The following is a 17,628-nucleotide window of genomic DNA, read 5'->3' on the forward strand; positions in this document are numbered from 1 at the left end:
AGCAACTGTTTCCGTGGAGACCAGCTAGCACTGATCTAATATTTAATAATAAACATTTTTTTTATATATTATCTCTAACAAATTGACACCAATGCAATTGTGATTTAAAAAAAATAGCAAGAAAAAATAAAAATAGATGCAGCTTACTGGTAAGTTGTTATGGTGAGCTATTTTTAGAACAGGCCCGCGGGTGACTCATGTGGTCCTTGCGGGCGACCTGGTGCCCGCGGGAACCGTGTTGGTGACCCCTGGTCTAACTTAACATCAATGGTACTAAGAGTAGCTGTAGATAATATTACATCTGTGGGATGATTATTGGTAATTTTTTCTCTAATGATAAAAATTTTATTTGTGAAGAAGTTCATGAAGTCATCACTAGTTAACGTTAAAGGGATGGTTGGCTCAACAGAGCTCTGACTTTTTGTCAGCCTGGCTACAGTGCTGAAGAGAAACCTCAAACATATTTAAATTTACTGATTATAAATAATACAAATTTTATTTGTCACATACACAACATATATTGAACAGGCAGTGAAATGCTTGTGTCCTGAACAGCGGACAGGCTGCAGACATAGCTGCGCCACTCAAGGGCTGGTTTTTAGCATGGGGGGTTTAGCCAGGACCCTTACTTTATACGGGGTGGAAATCGAACTTGCGACCCCCCCCCCAACCACGTCAGAGGTGTGTAGTTTTACCACTAACGGAAGCACCTTCAGCTGATGAGCTTGTGTTCTGATCATTAATTAACAGTCATTACGTTCACATATCAGTACATTCACATATGAATCAAAATTCTGTGTTTAACACAGACTCCACAGGAGCTGTCACGACTCTGGAGGGAGTCGTAGGCAGACTGAGATCAAAAGTTCAGTTTATTTATACACAAATCACCAAGTGCAACTATATACAAGTGAAGGTAGGGGTCTCCGGGGAACACAGGCACGGTGAGGGAAACACAAGCGGGCTGTTTACAGCAATCCTCCTCCAAACGCTCAGGCTTAGCTCTTTCACACTGGCTTACTCTCACAATAGTGGCGAGCCTCAAGCTGGTAGGCAGAGTCTGACACAGGGAGAAGAGAGCAGGTTAACTTACGGCACAAAGGAAACTCAGAAAACCGCAGGAGACTAAGTGAAGACACTGATGAGTGTTACACAATAATCCAGCGATGAGGCATTCCCAACAGCCGCCTTAAGTAGTGAGAGCATAATTAGATGATTGTTTGCAGGTGCAGGAGCCAGAGGTAGGAGTCACCATGACTCCGCCCCGGTAGAGCGCGGGAGGGAAGCGAGAGAGACAAAAAAGACATCATACTGAGTCAGCTGAGCAGGCGCAGGTACCATGACAGGAACTCTCGTTTAAAAGGAAACTCTGAAAATGCATCCAACAGTGGGAAACCTTTCAGAGAATATCTCAGAGAATTTCTGTGAAGCAGAAGCTAAACATAATAATTGAAGGAAAGCAAAATAATGATCCAAATCCTGCTCTGAGTGATCGTTTAAACATCACTGTCAGACAGTAAAGGCTTCCAAGGACTGCTCACCTCTCAGACTTAGTTAAAGATGCTGGTGCTGTCCACAGATCAGCTGACCTGCTGGGTCTCCATGATCAGCTTTGTTTCTTGGAGATCAAGGCTGAGCCCTTTAGAGTTTTATTTTATTTAATGAGCAGATGATCATCAGTGACGCCGTCTTTAAAACACTCTTGTTACAAATGTACGACTTTAATGTGAAAAATTCAGAGTTTTTTCTCTTGTTGTGTTTGTTTGAAGCTGCTTCCTGTTGGCTTCAGCTGTTTGGAGTTTCCATTTTCTAAACTTCTACATTCTGAACCTTCAGCTCTGAACAGATTATGAAACACTGAATGATTTCAAGCACACACTTTGTCTGATAAACTTACATCTTTCATTCTTTATACAGATTGAGGAGCTGTGGTTTGTCAGAGATCAGCTGTGAGTATCTGGCAGCAGCTCTGAAGTCCAACCTCTCCCATCTGAGACAGCTGGACCTGAGTAACTCTGACCTGCAGGATTCAGGCCTGAAGCTTCTTTCTGCTGGACTAAAGAGCTGTGCACTGGAAACTCTCAGGTCAGGATTCAAACTTTTCTACAGATGATCATTTAAAATGTGAATTATATTATTGCATAAACAGGTAACCTTTATAGAGCTTTCAAGTGAAGTTTTATTTAGATTTGAGTGGATTATTAGACTCTCAATTACTTTTAAAAGTTTCTATGGTTTGTTTATTTAAAAAATACTTTATGTATTGGCTGATTTAAAGATTTAGGGCTCCTTTGTGCTAATAATGAATAAATTTGATTTCTTTAAATTTAGGAGGTTATTAGTTCACTGTTTTTCATTCACAGTACTTTTAAAAGCTCATTTCTCAAAATAAGATTCTTATCTTTTCTTCTCCAACACTTGCATCCACCAAATGTTCTTGCTTGATGTATGAAAAGAAGACAGAAATTATTGTTTTTGATAGAAATATGCCTCTGGGACAACTGACTGGCACACTCGGGCCTGTTGCTGTTCACCTCACTGATGCTGTCAGGAATCTTGGAGTTTTCATGGATAGTTCCTTCAAACTAGATAAACAGGTGTCTACTTTGGTAAAAACTAGCTTCCACCAACTACGCCTAATTTCTAAGGCTAAACCTTATATACCACGCAAAGATCTGGAGAAACTCATTCATCCTTTCATCACTTCAAGACTAGATTATTGTAATTCTCTCTACTTGGGCCTCCAATCTTCCCTCCTTCAGCGATTGCAGTTGCTTCAAAATGCTGCAGCACGTTTCTTAACTGGCACTAGAAAGTATGATTCCATCACCCCTGTTCTAGCCAACTTACATTGGCTTCCCATTAAATATCAAATTGATTTTACAATTTTATTGTTTACTTATAAAATCCTAAATAATATGGCATCTGATTACCTAGCTGATCTCCTCTGTCTGTATAGCCCTAAGAGAGCACTGAGATCATCGGGCCAACTGCTCTTAGTGCAACCTAGGTCTCGGCTGAAGACTAGAGGAGGCCGTGCCTTTGCCATTGCCGCTCCCAAATTATGGAATATTCTTCCTCTTCATATTCGCGCATCAGATTCTATTCAATCTTTTAAATCACTGCTAAAAACGTACTTGTTTAACCTGGCATTCAAGGCTAATTAGGGTAATTTACATCTGGTTTTGCATTTAGATTATGTAATTATTTTATATTTTATATTGTGATTTTTATCTGTATCATGGTTTTACTGGAAAGCACTTTGGTGTACTTCGGTCTTTAAAATGTGCTATATAAATAAATTTTGATTGATTTTTTGATTCTGCCTGTAGTCTTGTCTGTATTTCTACACACAGTGTGTGAGTAACGGCTGACAGTGAGGATAATATCCCTGAATGCAGTAAATCCTATTTTCTGTTGAAAGTAGAAAAAAGTAGAGCGCAGACAGAGCTGAAACTGGTGCCTGTTTGATTTAGTCCTTGAAGCAGAGGTGGTGTTTTTACTGAGATCTTCTAATGATGTTACAGACAGTGTGTGGCTCTCTCTATGCTGATAGGACTGAATGTGTGGAGTAAACTGAAGCAGTGCTATAAAAGCATCATTCAGTCATTACAAGGCCCAGTCCAAAGGACCAGCCAATCAAAAATGGGAATTCTTGAGCCTGGCAATGCCTGGAAGCAACAGGTATGCCACCTGTGGCAGCTGAGGTCACGTGATCTGAGTGTTTGAACCACGTGTTGGAGCAGGGTTTCCAAACATCTGCACTTCAGAAGCTGTGTGGAAACATCAGTGTGGAGCATCCCATCCCTATCTAAGAGATCTTCTTGGCACTGCAAAGCTAAGCCTGCAAACAGCACCATAGTTTGTGAATCGCAAGCAATCAGAGCGCTCCTTATGTCACGTCACATGACTCGTGTGTTTTCCTCTTTGATTAGCACCAAAGAACTAAATAAAGGCTAAAAGGACGTTCAGTCAATTAAATCCCTCCTAGGAACAGGAAGTCTAGAGAAGAAATGGAGCAGAGAAGGATAATCACCAGTTTAAATGTCTGAGTTTTAAACTGGTGACCCTCTAAAGAGGCTTTTATTGACTCTTTCTGTTTCCTTTACAGCTTTTTTTTACCATTTAAACTGTTTAATATGAGATTTAGAAATAGCTTTTGGATAGTTTTTCTACATTTGCACTAAAATGTGACACAAATAATGACTTTGACTTTACTTTGGGCTAATCTAACGACTCAGCCTGGCTGTGTTGGATTGGGTGTGGAAGCAGCTCCCAGTTTGAGTTCAGGAGACAGACACCCTCTCTACTTTGAAGATCAGCTTCAAACTTTCCTTTTTGATAAAGTTTATAGTTCGAGCTGGATCAGGTGACCCTGAACCATCCCTTAGTTATGCTGCTATAGGCTCAGGCTGTTGGTGGACTTCCCATGACGCTCTGCTTTCTTCTCCCCTCTTTTTCACTCCTGATGCTTTTATATGTCACTACTGCATGTCCTAACTTTTGTCGTCTCTCTCCTTAGTTTGTGTTTTCCCCTCACCCTGCAACCAGTCATGGTAGATGCTCCTCCTGGAGCCTGTTTTCACTGTGAGAAGCACCATCACCAAGTGCTTCTCACAGTGGATTTTCTGATGGTTGGGGCTTTCTCTCTAATATTAGAGGCTGTTACCTTACACTGTTAACCCTTTAAAACCGGTCGGAGCGGGCGCGCTCCGTTTTGCGTAACCATTTTTAAATCCCGGTAGAACAGCAACCACATGAGCTAGCGTAATAATTCTTTTTGCATATGAAACCGGAGGAGTTGTACTTACATCTTATGCCATCAGCTTGTCCTAGGTCACGGTTTCCTTCCACATATAGCTTTGCAAAAACTGCATAAAAAGCACTTGCAGCAACAAAAACATAATATTCCAGAAACACGCGTTGCCGATCCGATCAGCTGTTCATAACACTTCCTACGTTAGAATAGACGTCAGCGCGAACTATCGCATGTCCGCCATGACCTGCCCGAAACCGGAAGTGACGTCATTTTCACGGAAATGTAGTTTTTTACCATCAGGGCCTCATGAGCCTATACTGGTGTTTTTAAAAGTTATGTTTGACTTTATGACTTTCTGTGTCGTTTCTGGGATGCTTAGGACTCATATTGCACTGCTGGAAATAGTTTATTTTGATGCATATGCTGCTTTTTTGCAAATTTGCATTATAATATTTATTTTCGTTTTTCCTGCAGTATATAAAAATTGGTGTATTTCAAAAATAAAACTATGAAGACACTCAAAATAAATTTCCTGTGGTGGGAAACTATTTTGTGCAACTTTTTTGTATTTACAGTTTTGAGGGATAAGCCTCTTAAATTTCTCTAACTAGAAATATATGTTAAAAAAACAAAAACGATTTTCTATTTTTTTGTAGTTTATTGCACTTTTTTGCAATTTATGTAATTGCTATGGACTTAATGCAGATATATTATTAAAATCTGGGCTATAATGGTTGTATTGATGTATAGCAACTTGAAATGCTCCCCAAAATGGCTCCACAGCATGTAAAAATATAAAATAAGCTCTGGCGGACTTGGTTCTATGGTAGGTCGTAAAGGGTTAAATAGCTTGAGATGACTGCTGTTGTCTGTTGGGAATTGTCAGTTATAAATAAAGTTACATTGAATGGTTGTAAGTGGATAGATGTTATTGTGACAATGAGAAAATGATTGTTGACAGATGGATTGTTGTTTTGTGTGTCTGCAGTCTGTCAGGCTGTCTGATCACAGTGGAAGGCTGTACTTCTCTGGCCTCAGCTCTGAGCTCCAACCCCTCCCATCTGAGAGAGCTGGACTTGAGCTACAACAATCCAGGAGCTTTAGGAATAAAGCTGCTGTCGGCTTGTTACGTCTCCTCGAGGGCAGGAGGGGATAACACAACAACTCTGGAAACCCGGTACAGATGTTATAAAAAACTTTAATGGCAGCGCTCTCACAAAATAAATAACCCAAATTCAAACAACAAATGTGGGGGAGAAAGGGACAGTTAGGTTGTGCAAAAAAAAACACCAAAAAGACAAAACCAAAACTTAGCTGAGCTATTATCCTAGAAAAACAAAAACAGGGGAAAAAGACCCTAAACCTCAACTCAAAACAAGCTCAAAATTACATGGGTGGCACCAACCTACTTACCTAGTGTTTCTAATAAAAAGACTCTACGTGAGTAAGTGTATGGGGTCCCCAAACTTACCTAGTCCACTTTACTTCCACCACAACCATCAAACAAAAGAAATACAGCAGAGGCGTTTTACACATGTGCCAAACAATTCAAAGGAGGGAAGAGAGACACACCCAGCCACAGGTGAGTCTCCTTATCAAGGTGTGCCCTCCAGGTTTGTCCAATCAGGGTCTCCCTACTCTAATTAGTTGGAGATCCCCAAATTAACATCAGCCTGCAGTCTGTGTACCTAAGGGAATGGCAAACAAAAGGAGAGGGAAAGAAAACATGCAGCCTGCAGACACGTAACAGCTGGACGGAAGGATCCAGGCTGGAGACTGGACACTCTCAGGTATGGAGAGAATGTCTGATAGAGGAGGAAGAGCTGGAAACATTTCCTGTGTCCTATTTGTTTCATGTAGATGTGGCAGGAACTCATCAATCAGTGATATTAATGTAGGGCATCTCCATGGAGAACATCTCTAGGAACAAGCTGTATATATATCAGTATAGTAAAAACAGCAGATTACATTAATCTTTTTATAGAGAGGCAGAGGAATTATTTATCTTAGATCAAAACAACCACTGGGGCCAGGGGAAACTAGCTTTATCAAAAGGAAATATAATTATAATCACAGTTGTTGTTTAAGCTGACAACTACAAAGAGATGTTTGGCATACATTTAAAGGCAAGTGGCTCTGCAGAAATACATTTATATATTTCTAGTGCTTTTCATATGCCACAAAGTGCATTAGGAAGAGCAGTTCTTAAACCTTTACTTCAAAATCCATCTTTAGACCCAGCAGTCCAATCAGAGGCCAATTACCAACCTTCCTTTTATATCAAACATTCTTGAAAGAGTAGTTGTTAAACAGCTAACAGATCATCTGCAGAGGAATGGCTTATTTGAAGAGTTTCAGTCAGGTTTCAGAGCTCATCACAGCACAGAAACAGATTTAGAGAAGGTTACAAATGATCTTCTTATGGCCTCTGACAATGGATACATCTCTGTGCTTGTCCTGCTAGACCTCAGTGCAGCATTTGATACTGTTGACTATAATATTCTATTATTATCCACAGAAAGAATCTGGTTAGATACCATATTTCTAAGATTTTCAGGGCCAAGTACAATAACCTCAGTTTTATCAGAATTTAGAAGCAGAAAGTTAAAGGCCATCCAGGTCTTTATATCTTTAAGACATTCCTGAAGTTCAACTAATTGGTGTGTGCAGTGAAAATGTATGCTACGCCGTCTGATGATCCTGCCTAAGTGAATCATGTATAATGTAAACCGAATTGGTCCTAGCACTGAACCCTGTGGAACTCCATAACTAACCTTATTGTGTGAAGAGGACAAATTGGAGTCTATTAGATAGATATGATACAAACCACTGCAGTGCAATACCTGTAATACCTACAGCATGTTGTAATCGCTCTAATAGGATGTTATGGTCAACAGTATCGAACGCTGCACTGAGGTCTAGCAGGACAAGCACAGAGATGAGTCCACTGTCAGATAGTGATGATAAATTTGATTCTTTTTACTGAATCGAGTTTGAATGAGTCACTCACCAAAGTGAATCGGGTTTTTTTGAGTCACTGAGTCAGTTGACCAGAGACTGCAAAAGATTTACATTTTCACTCAAACTTCATTTGTTTCTCTTTTCATGTAAATCCTACTGGTGAGTAATTGAAAAAGAAAAACAACTATTTTTATAGAGCAAAAATGAGCAAAAAAAGATTTCTAAAGAGAACATAATATTTTTCTCAAATGTGATATATGGACCACTGTTACTGTGACAGGCAGAAATTTCTCTGTGTGCATGTGGAGAAATCTGCTGTTGAATCCGAACATGAACAGGTTTCAGGTGGCATTAAAACACATGAAAACAACACTGCACTCATTCAGAGGTCATGTTGAGTAACCACACAGACACCAAGAGGAGGAAAACAGCTGGCAGCAAAGGCAGGTAGGTGTCCTTTCCAGCTAAACCAAAGAGCAATATAAAGATAATGAAGGTCACAGATTGAATCAATCATATTTCATCCAATACAGTGGTCTTGTCATGGTCCTGCGTCAGTGACCCAGCGCTTTCAGTTGATGATTATCACTTTCTAGTTTATTTCTGATCTTGTATTGGTTGTTGGTGTTTGGTTGTGTTTATCTTCCCTACCTGCGTCTCCCTCGGTGCTCTGTTCATGTCCTCGTGTTGTTATGTAAAACAGTCTGTGTGTTTCCTGTTTTACTTTGTAGGGTTGTGTCTCGTTATGTCCATTAGTTCCAGCTGTGTCCCCTCCTGTGTGCCATTTCCTGATTACCTGGTGTGTGTATTTATAGTGGGTGTCGGTCTGTGTTCGTTGTCGGCTCGTCTGTGTTTCATGGTGTCCGTTCCTCGTCTGTGTCTCTCTGCCTCCCACCCCATTTGTATGATCCGGTTTGTTATTTAGCTCACCCAGTTTAGGTTTATGTTCTGTCCTGCCCTCAGTTCTGTTATTTGTACACTGTAAATTAAACCCTCACTCATATCATCATATCGGCTGTCTGCATTTTGGGTCCTCCGTTTCCTCCACACCACACGGCTCACCCCGCCAGCCGTGACAGTACGAGCCGACCACAAGATGGATCCAGCAGCTTTGTCTGGGGAGAGCGACCTCGCACGCATCCAACGCCTGATGGACTGGGTAACCCACACCACCAACGCAAGTGCGAGAGTGGTGGGGTTAAAAGCCATCGAGGCAATTCTGGAAGGGAATTCCTACCTCTGCCAGTTCGAGAGACTTTCGGACTTAATTCGCAACCTGCGTAAAGCCCGGGAGGTGGTGCAAGCTTGGGAATCCACAGACTTTGTCCAGCAGCAGCGGACTACGGCCGCCCCGGAACAGCCACGTCAGCTTCTCCCGCCGGAGGTTTTGCCCGGCCCGCCGGAGGTTTTGCCCGGCCCGCCGGAGGTTTTGCCCGGCCCGCCGGAGGTTTTGCCCGGCCCGCCGGAGGTTTTGCCCGGCCCGCCGGAGTCGTCCGCAGGGAGGAGGCGACGATCGCGCCGTCGGCGCGTCATCCCACAGCTGGATATTAGGACTATAGCACTGCAGGCTGTGGTGAGTGAGAAGGACCCTTTTTCTGTTTTGGACTGTGGGACGGTTTATTCAGGGGCTGTGTTTTGTGCAGCAGATGACAAGGAGAACTGCTGGTTGCCTGTTCATTCTCCTGCTCAGCTGTCCCAAGCTCGTTTAGCTGCACAGCCGCAAGCTCGTTTAGCTGCACAGCCGCAAGCTCGTTTAGCTGCACAGCAGCATTCAGCTCGGCCCCCGGTATCCCCACTAGCCCAGTCATCTATGCCATCTTCACCGACTCCCTCTGTACGGGAGGCTGCGTCTGTGCCCCCCGTTTTGGACTCTTTTTCTATTACGTATTTTTTGCAGAGAGACACACCAAACAATCCTGCAAACGTTCCTCAAGGGCTGGCCAGTTCTGAGACTGAGACGCACTCCAGGGCCTCCCCAGAGGCTGGGTTTCAGCCCCCAGCAGACTCTGGACCCCTGGAGGTAAAGAAGCCAGCTGAGGACTGCACCCGGCTGTCGCTGCCTGAGCTGAGTCAATGCTCGGTGCAGCTGCAGTCAGCTTTGTGTTTGCCAGAGGCCACCGTGCCTGCTGGTTCTGATTTGTTCCTGCCAGAGGCCCGTGCGCCTGCTGGTTCTGATCCGTTCCTGCCAGAGGCCCGTGCGCCTGCTGGTTCTGATCCGTTCCTGCCAGAGGTCCCCGCGCCTGCTGGTTCTGATCCATCCCTGCCAGAGGTCCCCACGCCTGCTGGTTCTGATCCGTCCCTGCCAGAGGTCCCCGCGCCTGCTGGTTCTGTTCTGTGTGTGCCAGGGGCTCCAGTGCCCACTGGTTCTGAGACTGTTTTCGCTGGGGGGCCCGAGGGGCCCGTCCAGCCTCCTGTCTCGTCCGCTGGAGGGCCCGAGGAGCCCGTCCAGCCTCCTGTCTCGTCCGCTGGAGGGCCCGAGGAGCCCGTCCAGCCTCCTGTCTCGTCCGCTGGAGGGCCCGAGGAGCCCGTCCAGCCTCCTGTCTCGTCAGCTGGAGGGCCCGAGGAGCCCGTCCAGCCTTCTGCCTCGTCAGCTGGAGGGCCCGAGGAGCCCGTCCAGCCTTCTGCCTCGTCAGCTGGAGGGCCCGAGGAGCCCGTCCAGCCTTCTGCCTCGTCAGCTGGAGGGCCCGAGGAGCCCGTCCAGCCTTCTGCCTCGTCAGCTGGAGGGCCCGAGGAGCCCGTCCAGCCTTCTGCCTCGTCAGCTGGAGGGCCCGAGGAGCCCGTCCAGCCTTCTGCCTCGTCAGCTGGAGGGCCCGAGGAGCCCGTCCAGCCTTCTGCCTCGTCAGCTGGAGGGCCCGAGGAGCCCGTCCAGTCTTCTGCCTCGTCAGCTGGAGGGCCCGAGGAGCCCGTCCAGCCGCCAGCTGCAGCCTCATCATCCTCGCCGGCTGCCGCTTCATCCACACCGCCGGCAGCAGCAGCGGCTTCATCCTCGCCAGCTGCAGCCTCCGTGTCTTCACCCTCGCCAGCTGCAGCCTCCGTGTCTTCACCCTCGCCAGCTGCAGCCTCCGTGTCTTCACCCTCGCCAGCTGCAGCCTCCGTGTCTTCACCCTCGCCAGCTGCAGCCTCCGTGTCTTCACCCTCGCCAGCTGCAGCCTCCGTGTCTTCACCCTCGCCAGCTGCAGCCTCCGTGTCTTCACCCTCGCCAGCTGCAGCCTCCGTGTCTTCACCCTCGCCGTCGCCTGGTCCAGCTCCGGCTTCACCCTCGCCGTCGCCTGGTCCAGCTCCGGCTTCATCCACGCCGTCGCCTGGTCCAGCTCCGGCTTCATCCACGCCGTCGCCTGGTCCAGCTCCGGCTTCATCCACGCCGTCGCCTGGTCCAGCTCCGGCTTCATCCACGCCTGGCCCAGCTCCGGCTTCATCGTCGCCTGGCCCAGCTCCGGCTTCATCGTCGCCTGGCCCAGCCTCTGCATCCGTTTCGCCTGGTCCAGCCTCTGCATCCGCTTCCGCCTCGTCTGGTCCAGCCTCTGCATCCGCTTCCGCCTCGTCTGGTCCAGCCTCTGCATCCGCTTCCGCCTCGTCTGGTCCAGCCTCTGCATCCGCTTCCGCCTCGTCTGGTCCAGCCTCAGCTTCCGCTTCCGCCTCGTCTGGTCCAGCCTCTGCATCCGCTTCCGCCTCGTCTGGTCCAGCCTCTGCATCCGCTTCCGCCTCGTCTGGTCCAGCCTCAGCTTCCGCTTCCGCCTCGTCTGGTCCAGCCTCAGCTTCCGCTTCCGCCTCGTCTGGTCCAGCCTCAGCTTCCGCTTCCGCCTCGTCTGGTCCAGCCTCAGCTTCCGCCTCGTCTGGTCCAGCCTCAGCTTCCGCCTCGTCTGGTCCAGCCTCAGCTTCCGCCTCGTCTGGTGCTGCAGGGGCCACGCCACCTTCAGGTCCCAAACTGCCGCCTCGACATCAGCGGTCATCTGCCAGGCCGCTTGTTGGGCGTCATCGTCGCTATGGACGTCCTCCCAAACGCCGCCGCTACCTTCCGCGCGGCCGGCCTCCGGACTTGTGTCGCCGCCGCCGTTGCTGTCCGCACGGTCGGCCGCCTGAACTGTTTCCCCGTCGCCGCCGCTGCCGTGTGCACGGTCGGCCGCCTGACCTGTTTCGCCGCCGTTGCTGTCCGCACGGTCGGCCGCCTGAACTGTTTCCCCGTTGCTGTCCGCACGGTCGGCCGCCTGAACTGTTTCCCCGTCGCCGCCGTTGCTGTGCGCACGGTCGGCCGCCTGAACTGTTTCCACTTCGCCGCCGCTGCCTCCCGCGCGGTCGGCTTTTGGACCTGAGTTGTCAGCCTCCGGGCCGGCCTCCTGAACTATGTTTTGGGACCCTGTTCAGGAACTCCAGTATGTGTTGTGTTTTGGACAATTCGTTTGGCCCACTGGAGCTTGTTTTTTGTTTGGTTGTGGTCCCTCCGTCCTGGACCCCCCGCCGCCCGCCCTGGGTTGGTTGTCTGTTTTTGTTTTGGGCTGTCTGGAGCCAGCCCTTGGAGGGGGGGGGGGGGTACTGTCATGGTCCTGGGTCAGTGACCCAGCGCTTTCAGTTGATGATTATCACTTTCTAGTTTATTTCTGATCTTGTATTGGTTGTTGGTGTTTGGTTGTGTTTATCTTCCCTACCTGCGTCTCCCTCGGTGCTCTGTTCATGTCCTCGTGTTGTTATGTAAAACAGTCTGTGTGTTTCCTGTTTTACTTTGTAGGGTTGTGTCTCGTTATGTCCATTAGTTCCAGCTGTGTGCCATTTCCTGATTACCTGGTGTGTGTATTTATAGTGGGTGTCGGTCTGTGTTCGTTGTCGGCTCGTCTGTGTTTCATGGTGTCCGTTCCTCGTCTGTGTCTCTCTGCCTCCCACCCCATTTGTATGATCCGGTTTGTTATTTAGTTCACCCAGTTTAGGTTTATGTTCTGTCCTGCCCTCAGTTCTGTTATTTGTACACTGTAAATTAAACCCTCACTCATATCATCATATCGGCTGTCTGCATTTTGGGTCCTCCGTTTCCTCCACACCACACGGCTCACCCCGCCAGCCGTGACAGGTCTACTGACAGATCTAGGATCAGTCAAAATCTTCAGCAGTTTGATCCATGTATGGATTGAAGTGTATTTGTGAAAATGTTGGACTGTTCCTTTATCAATGTCTAACAGAATGTGTATGAGAATGATGTAATGTCCATGTGTGCATGCTCAAAGAGACTGTGCTGGTCTGACCCCCCTCCTCCTTTCAGGGTGGTGCCTGCTGGAAACAAATGGATGGAACCAGGTCTGAAGAAATGTAAGTTTGTTTTTTTTATATTCATGAAAACAAAGCAGCACACATCACTCATTCACATCTCTGATGTCAGGAGTCATCATCAAAGTGTCAATCAATGAACAGATGATGGATCAATAACTGCAGCTGGATTGTTTGTTCTCTCCATCAGATTACTGTCAACTCACAATCGACACAAACACAGTAAACAGAAGACTCAAAGTGTCTGACAACAACAGGAAGGTGATCTTTGTGAATGAGCTTCAGTCATATCCTGATCATCCAGACCGATTTGATGAGTTTTGGTCTGTTCAGCTGCTGTGTGGAAATGTTCTGACTGGTCGCTGTTACTGGGAGGTCGAGTGGAGAGGAGAAGTTGAGATATCAGTGAGTTACAGAAGGAAAAGAGGCAGTGGTGACTGTAGATTTGGAGACAATGATCACTCCTGGAGTCTGAAATGCTCTGATCGTGGTCCTCATTCTGTCATACATAATAATAATGAAACATCCATCTCCTCCTCTGTCTCTAACAGAGTAGCAGTGTATGTGGACTGTCCTGCTGGCACTCTGTCCTTCTACAGAGTCTCCCTGGACACTCTGATCCACCTCCACACCTTCAAGACCACATTCACTGAACCTCTTTATCCTGGGTTTTATGTCTATTTCGATGGTTCCTCAGTGTGTCTGTGCTCAGTTGAGCGTATTACGCATCCATGAGACGTAAGACGATTCGGCCTGTGCCATTTCCGTCCTCCGTTTATTTACTTTCTGGCTCTATGAAAGGTTGCGGCAAAATGTTGAGGAAAAGCACAGTTGTTTTTTTTTTTTTTAAATGGACTGACAATGAGGTAGAGTTGTGGCTACGAGTAACACAAGAGTACTAAGTTGCAAATGTGAGCAAGAATATAGGCCACAATGCCAACCACCATTTTAGTTGAATTGGTCACATGACTGCATCATATGAGTAAAATGCGTCATTGTTTTTGAAATCCTCCTTTTTTGCTGTCCACATTGCAACGTGAAAATAGCGTTTTCTAATCTATCCACTTTGGAGAGCATTCTCAAAAAGCTCAATTTTCCTTGACCAAACATGCAGTCTAAGTGTGGATGGAAGGCCAAAACAGAGAGAAAAAGATGTTTTCAAACGAAAATGTATTAGTGTGGACATAACCTCAGTCTGTACATGTCTGTCTCTTTCACTCAGAATTGCGTTTTCAGATTCATGGATTCAACTTTTCTTCTGACGATGCTGTCTGTGTTGAGCGCACATATTACAGCTGCCAGACGTTTAGGGTATGTCTCTACCAGCTTTGCACATCTACAGACTGAAATCCTTGCCCATTCTTCTTTGCAAAACAGCTCCATGCAAAATGCTGTCCATCTAATCAGTCAGATTAGATGGACAGCGTTTGTGAACAGCAGTTTTCAGATCTTTGTAAAAAAATGTTTGGAATCATGTATGATTTTCGTTCCACTTCTCACGTGTACACCACTTTGTGTTGGTCTTTCACGTGGAATTCCAATACAATTGATTCATGTTTGTGACTGTAATGTGACAAAATGTGGAAAAGTTCAAGGGGGCTGAATACTTTTGCAAGCCACTGTATATAGTAGCCTGCCACTGTATATAGTAGCCTACCCCTGGCAGCGAATCTGACAAAGCAGCCAGGAAGATTAAAATTGTTTTCTCTTTGCATTATGTTTAATGTCTGTAGTTTTTCAGACTTTTGGCCATTAAACTGCCAAAGGGACCAATTAAAAATGATTGATGTTGGAAAATAGCGCTCGGAGAGTTATGGAGTAATACCAGAAAGTTATGTAACACAAGTGCCGGATATTTAAGAACAAAGTGCAAATTGACAACTGATTGGGGATAAAGTATTGACAAACATATTACATTGATGATTGGAGGTAATGTTGACATTTGTAGAAATGGGTAAATACTTATTAGTTTAAATTTAATGCAGATAAGGGAAAAACCAAGGAATGATAAAATACCCACCAGCAGGAGGAGGGGTCACTGACCCTATAAAAAGATGGGTCAGATGCACTCTGAGCAGTTTTTTGGCCTCTGTTTATGTTGTTTTTTTGATCTGCATGTGCTCACGGCAAACACCCTAGGGGAGCTTCATTTGCTTTTCCTATGTTTTGCTGAACTTGAACATTTAATAAAACAACTGGCATAGAACTCTGCTCCTCTCCTGTGATCTTTGATTGTAATTGGAATCTCGACGCAGAAATCAAATTCTTCTAACCTGAGCGAAGCTTGAACCATTTTTAAGATTTGCGACTAGACACTACAATTATTCTAGGATCCACATGCTTTTTTTTCTGTCTTTTTCCACTCAAAGCTTCACAGCGAATCTCAGTATGCTGTGTTTCTCTGAAGCTCAGTTCACAACCAGCTCCTCTGCATTTTCAACAAGTCTTGTACAGATAGACTGTAGAAATTGTGAAGATGAAACCATCAGCTTATGTTGTTCTGGAAGTTGGTGGCTGCTGGCAGGAATGACCACGTTTCTTTCTGGCTTGCAGCGTACTTGAAGAAGTCTCTCACTAAACAGTTTTTTGGTTGCTCACAGAATGTGAATAAGCTCCAGGAACTCCAGAGCCAGCCTGTATTTTTACCAGTGTAATGGGTAACACACTGATTTATCTGATGGCCCTGGTTTTGATTTACATGAAAATCATTGGTGCCCACCTGGCACACACCTCAAGAAGTGGAATCTGTTTTCTCCTTGGTAGATGTAGCCCTTGTTACATTTTACTATTTTGTTTTTTGTTCAGTATGAGGTGCTGTACCATGCAAAAAACTGGTTAACCACTTGCCTGTTCTAAGCTCTGTGCCGATCACTGAGACAGCCCACAACACCAGTTATCATTGTAACTATGTAGACATCTTTTAAACATTTGTCTTCAATTCAGATGGTATAAGGTAAAATATTTCACATTAATTTAATTTTTGAGTGCCTACTTATTGGTAAATCATTTTGTAAATAGCTTTTCTGTTTCCATGAATACTCATTGTCTTCAAAGAGTTCAATGTAGGAGGTCAAACAACTTGAACAGCACAACCTCCAAAACAACTCCAGTACTATCGCAAATCTGATTTTGTTTGTGAAAATGCACTCATTTTTTATTTTATTTTATTCCTTTCAGGACCAATGGATTGGTGAATGAGTGAGAAGCTGTGGTTTGCTGCATTTGTTTTTCCTTTAAATTGTATAACATTTATTTGTTATTGTTTTGTGTATACTGTGGACATTTTTGTCAGCATGTTCTTCAAACAAAAAAATTTATTATATAAAAAAGCATACTGTTTTAAAATTTCATAGTAATCAGTATTAATAAAAAAGATAAACTGGCTTTGTTGTACAGGTGATTTAAATTATAGTTTACTTACATTATCCAAAATTCCATCTGGGCAAACACACTTGGGGCCACCATGGAAACTGAGGACAAAAATAGCTGGGTCCCAGGTTGGTAACCCAAGTGGGCCCCAAGTATCAGACCTGCTTCTATCCATCTGGGCCCCATACTCATTTGTTGGCTGGGCCTGATTTGGGGCCCATCCGGGTCCCATCATTAATCCATCTGGGCAAACACACTTGGGGCCACCTTGGAAACTGAGGACAAAAGTAGCAGGGTGCCAGGTGGGTAACCCAAGTGGGCCCCAACCATCAGACCCACTTCTACCCATCTGGGCCCCATACTCATTTGTTGGCTGGGCCTGATTTGGGGCCCATCCGGGTTCCATCATTAATCCATCTGGGCAAACACATTTGGGGCCACCGTGGAAACTGAGGACAAAATTAGCTGGACCCCAGTTGGGTTTCCCAAGTGGGCCCCAAATATTAGCCCTGCTGCTCCCTATTTGGGCCCCACATATGTGTGTTGACTGGGAATTTAAACTTTTTAAAATTATGCAAAATGCAAAACGCTTAACCGTGTCTCTAATAAAACCGCTGTAACGTCAGAGGTAATGTTCGTATGTTGATTAATGGTTTTCTTTCGTTTTTGATGTACTGCAGAATATTTTTTATAAAATCCCAGGCCAGGAAAATCACCTTCATGTTTTTCTGTGTTTTATCTTCAGCTACTTTGACACAAAGGCATCTGCTGTGATGCTCACACCTTTGATAAAGTCTTGCGTGTGTCAGCTTCCTTTTTATTGATACAAAAATATGTAAATGTACTGATCTGAATTATAATATTTCTGACTGTCAAAATTTCCCAGATTCAAATCGAATTGAATCGAATCGAATCGAATTAAATCGAATCGAGGATCGAACCGATTCGGGACCTTGTGAATCGGAATTGAATCAATTCTAGAAATCAGTGACGATACCCAGCCCTAGTTGATTGGGGCCGTCCTTTCACCTGCTCCAGGTAAGCCATGGCGAGTTGATCCTTCCTCCTCATCCGCTTCCATTCCGAGAAGGTGATGCGCGCGTGTCTGCTTTACATGATAGTAGAAGGAGTTATACACTTTATACTCACTCGGACAGTCACTAATTCCACACACCACGCAGAAGTCAGGGCTGCGGTTGTGCATGGTGTTAATGTGATTCAAAAGTTGTCTCAGAGTCACATTGTCTCAAACACGTAGCATATGAAGCAACGCCAAATCACGTCGG

General features: G+C 45.5%; 1 protein-coding gene across 5 annotated transcripts in view; it reads left to right on the forward strand.

The window, feature by feature from the left end:
• The window catches only part of LOC102775660 (protein NLRC3-like), a 47,815-nt gene extending 32,636 nt beyond the window's left edge, over positions 1-15,179 (forward strand). For 3 of the 5 annotated variants that reach the window (XM_087844175.1, XM_087844177.1, XM_087844176.1), the window contains 4 exons: positions 1,918-2,085; positions 5,748-5,936; positions 12,969-13,015; positions 13,164-15,179. In XM_087844175.1, the coding sequence (XP_087700301.1) occupies positions 1,918-2,085; positions 5,748-5,936; positions 12,969-13,015; positions 13,164-13,708 (949 nt within the window). In that variant the 3' untranslated portion in view covers positions 13,709-15,179. The remainder of the gene's footprint in view (positions 1-1,917; positions 2,086-5,747; positions 5,937-12,968; positions 13,016-13,163) is intronic. The other 2 variants (XM_087844179.1, XM_087844178.1) reach the window with 2 other exon arrangements.
• The last annotated feature ends 2,449 nt before the right edge of the window (positions 15,180-17,628 follow it).

Source organism: Neolamprologus brichardi, chromosome 7 (genome assembly GCF_056152115.1).
Source record: "Neolamprologus brichardi isolate AB-2024 chromosome 7, ASM5615211v1, whole genome shotgun sequence".
NCBI classification, from domain to species: domain Eukaryota; kingdom Metazoa; phylum Chordata; class Actinopteri; order Cichliformes; family Cichlidae; genus Neolamprologus; species Neolamprologus brichardi.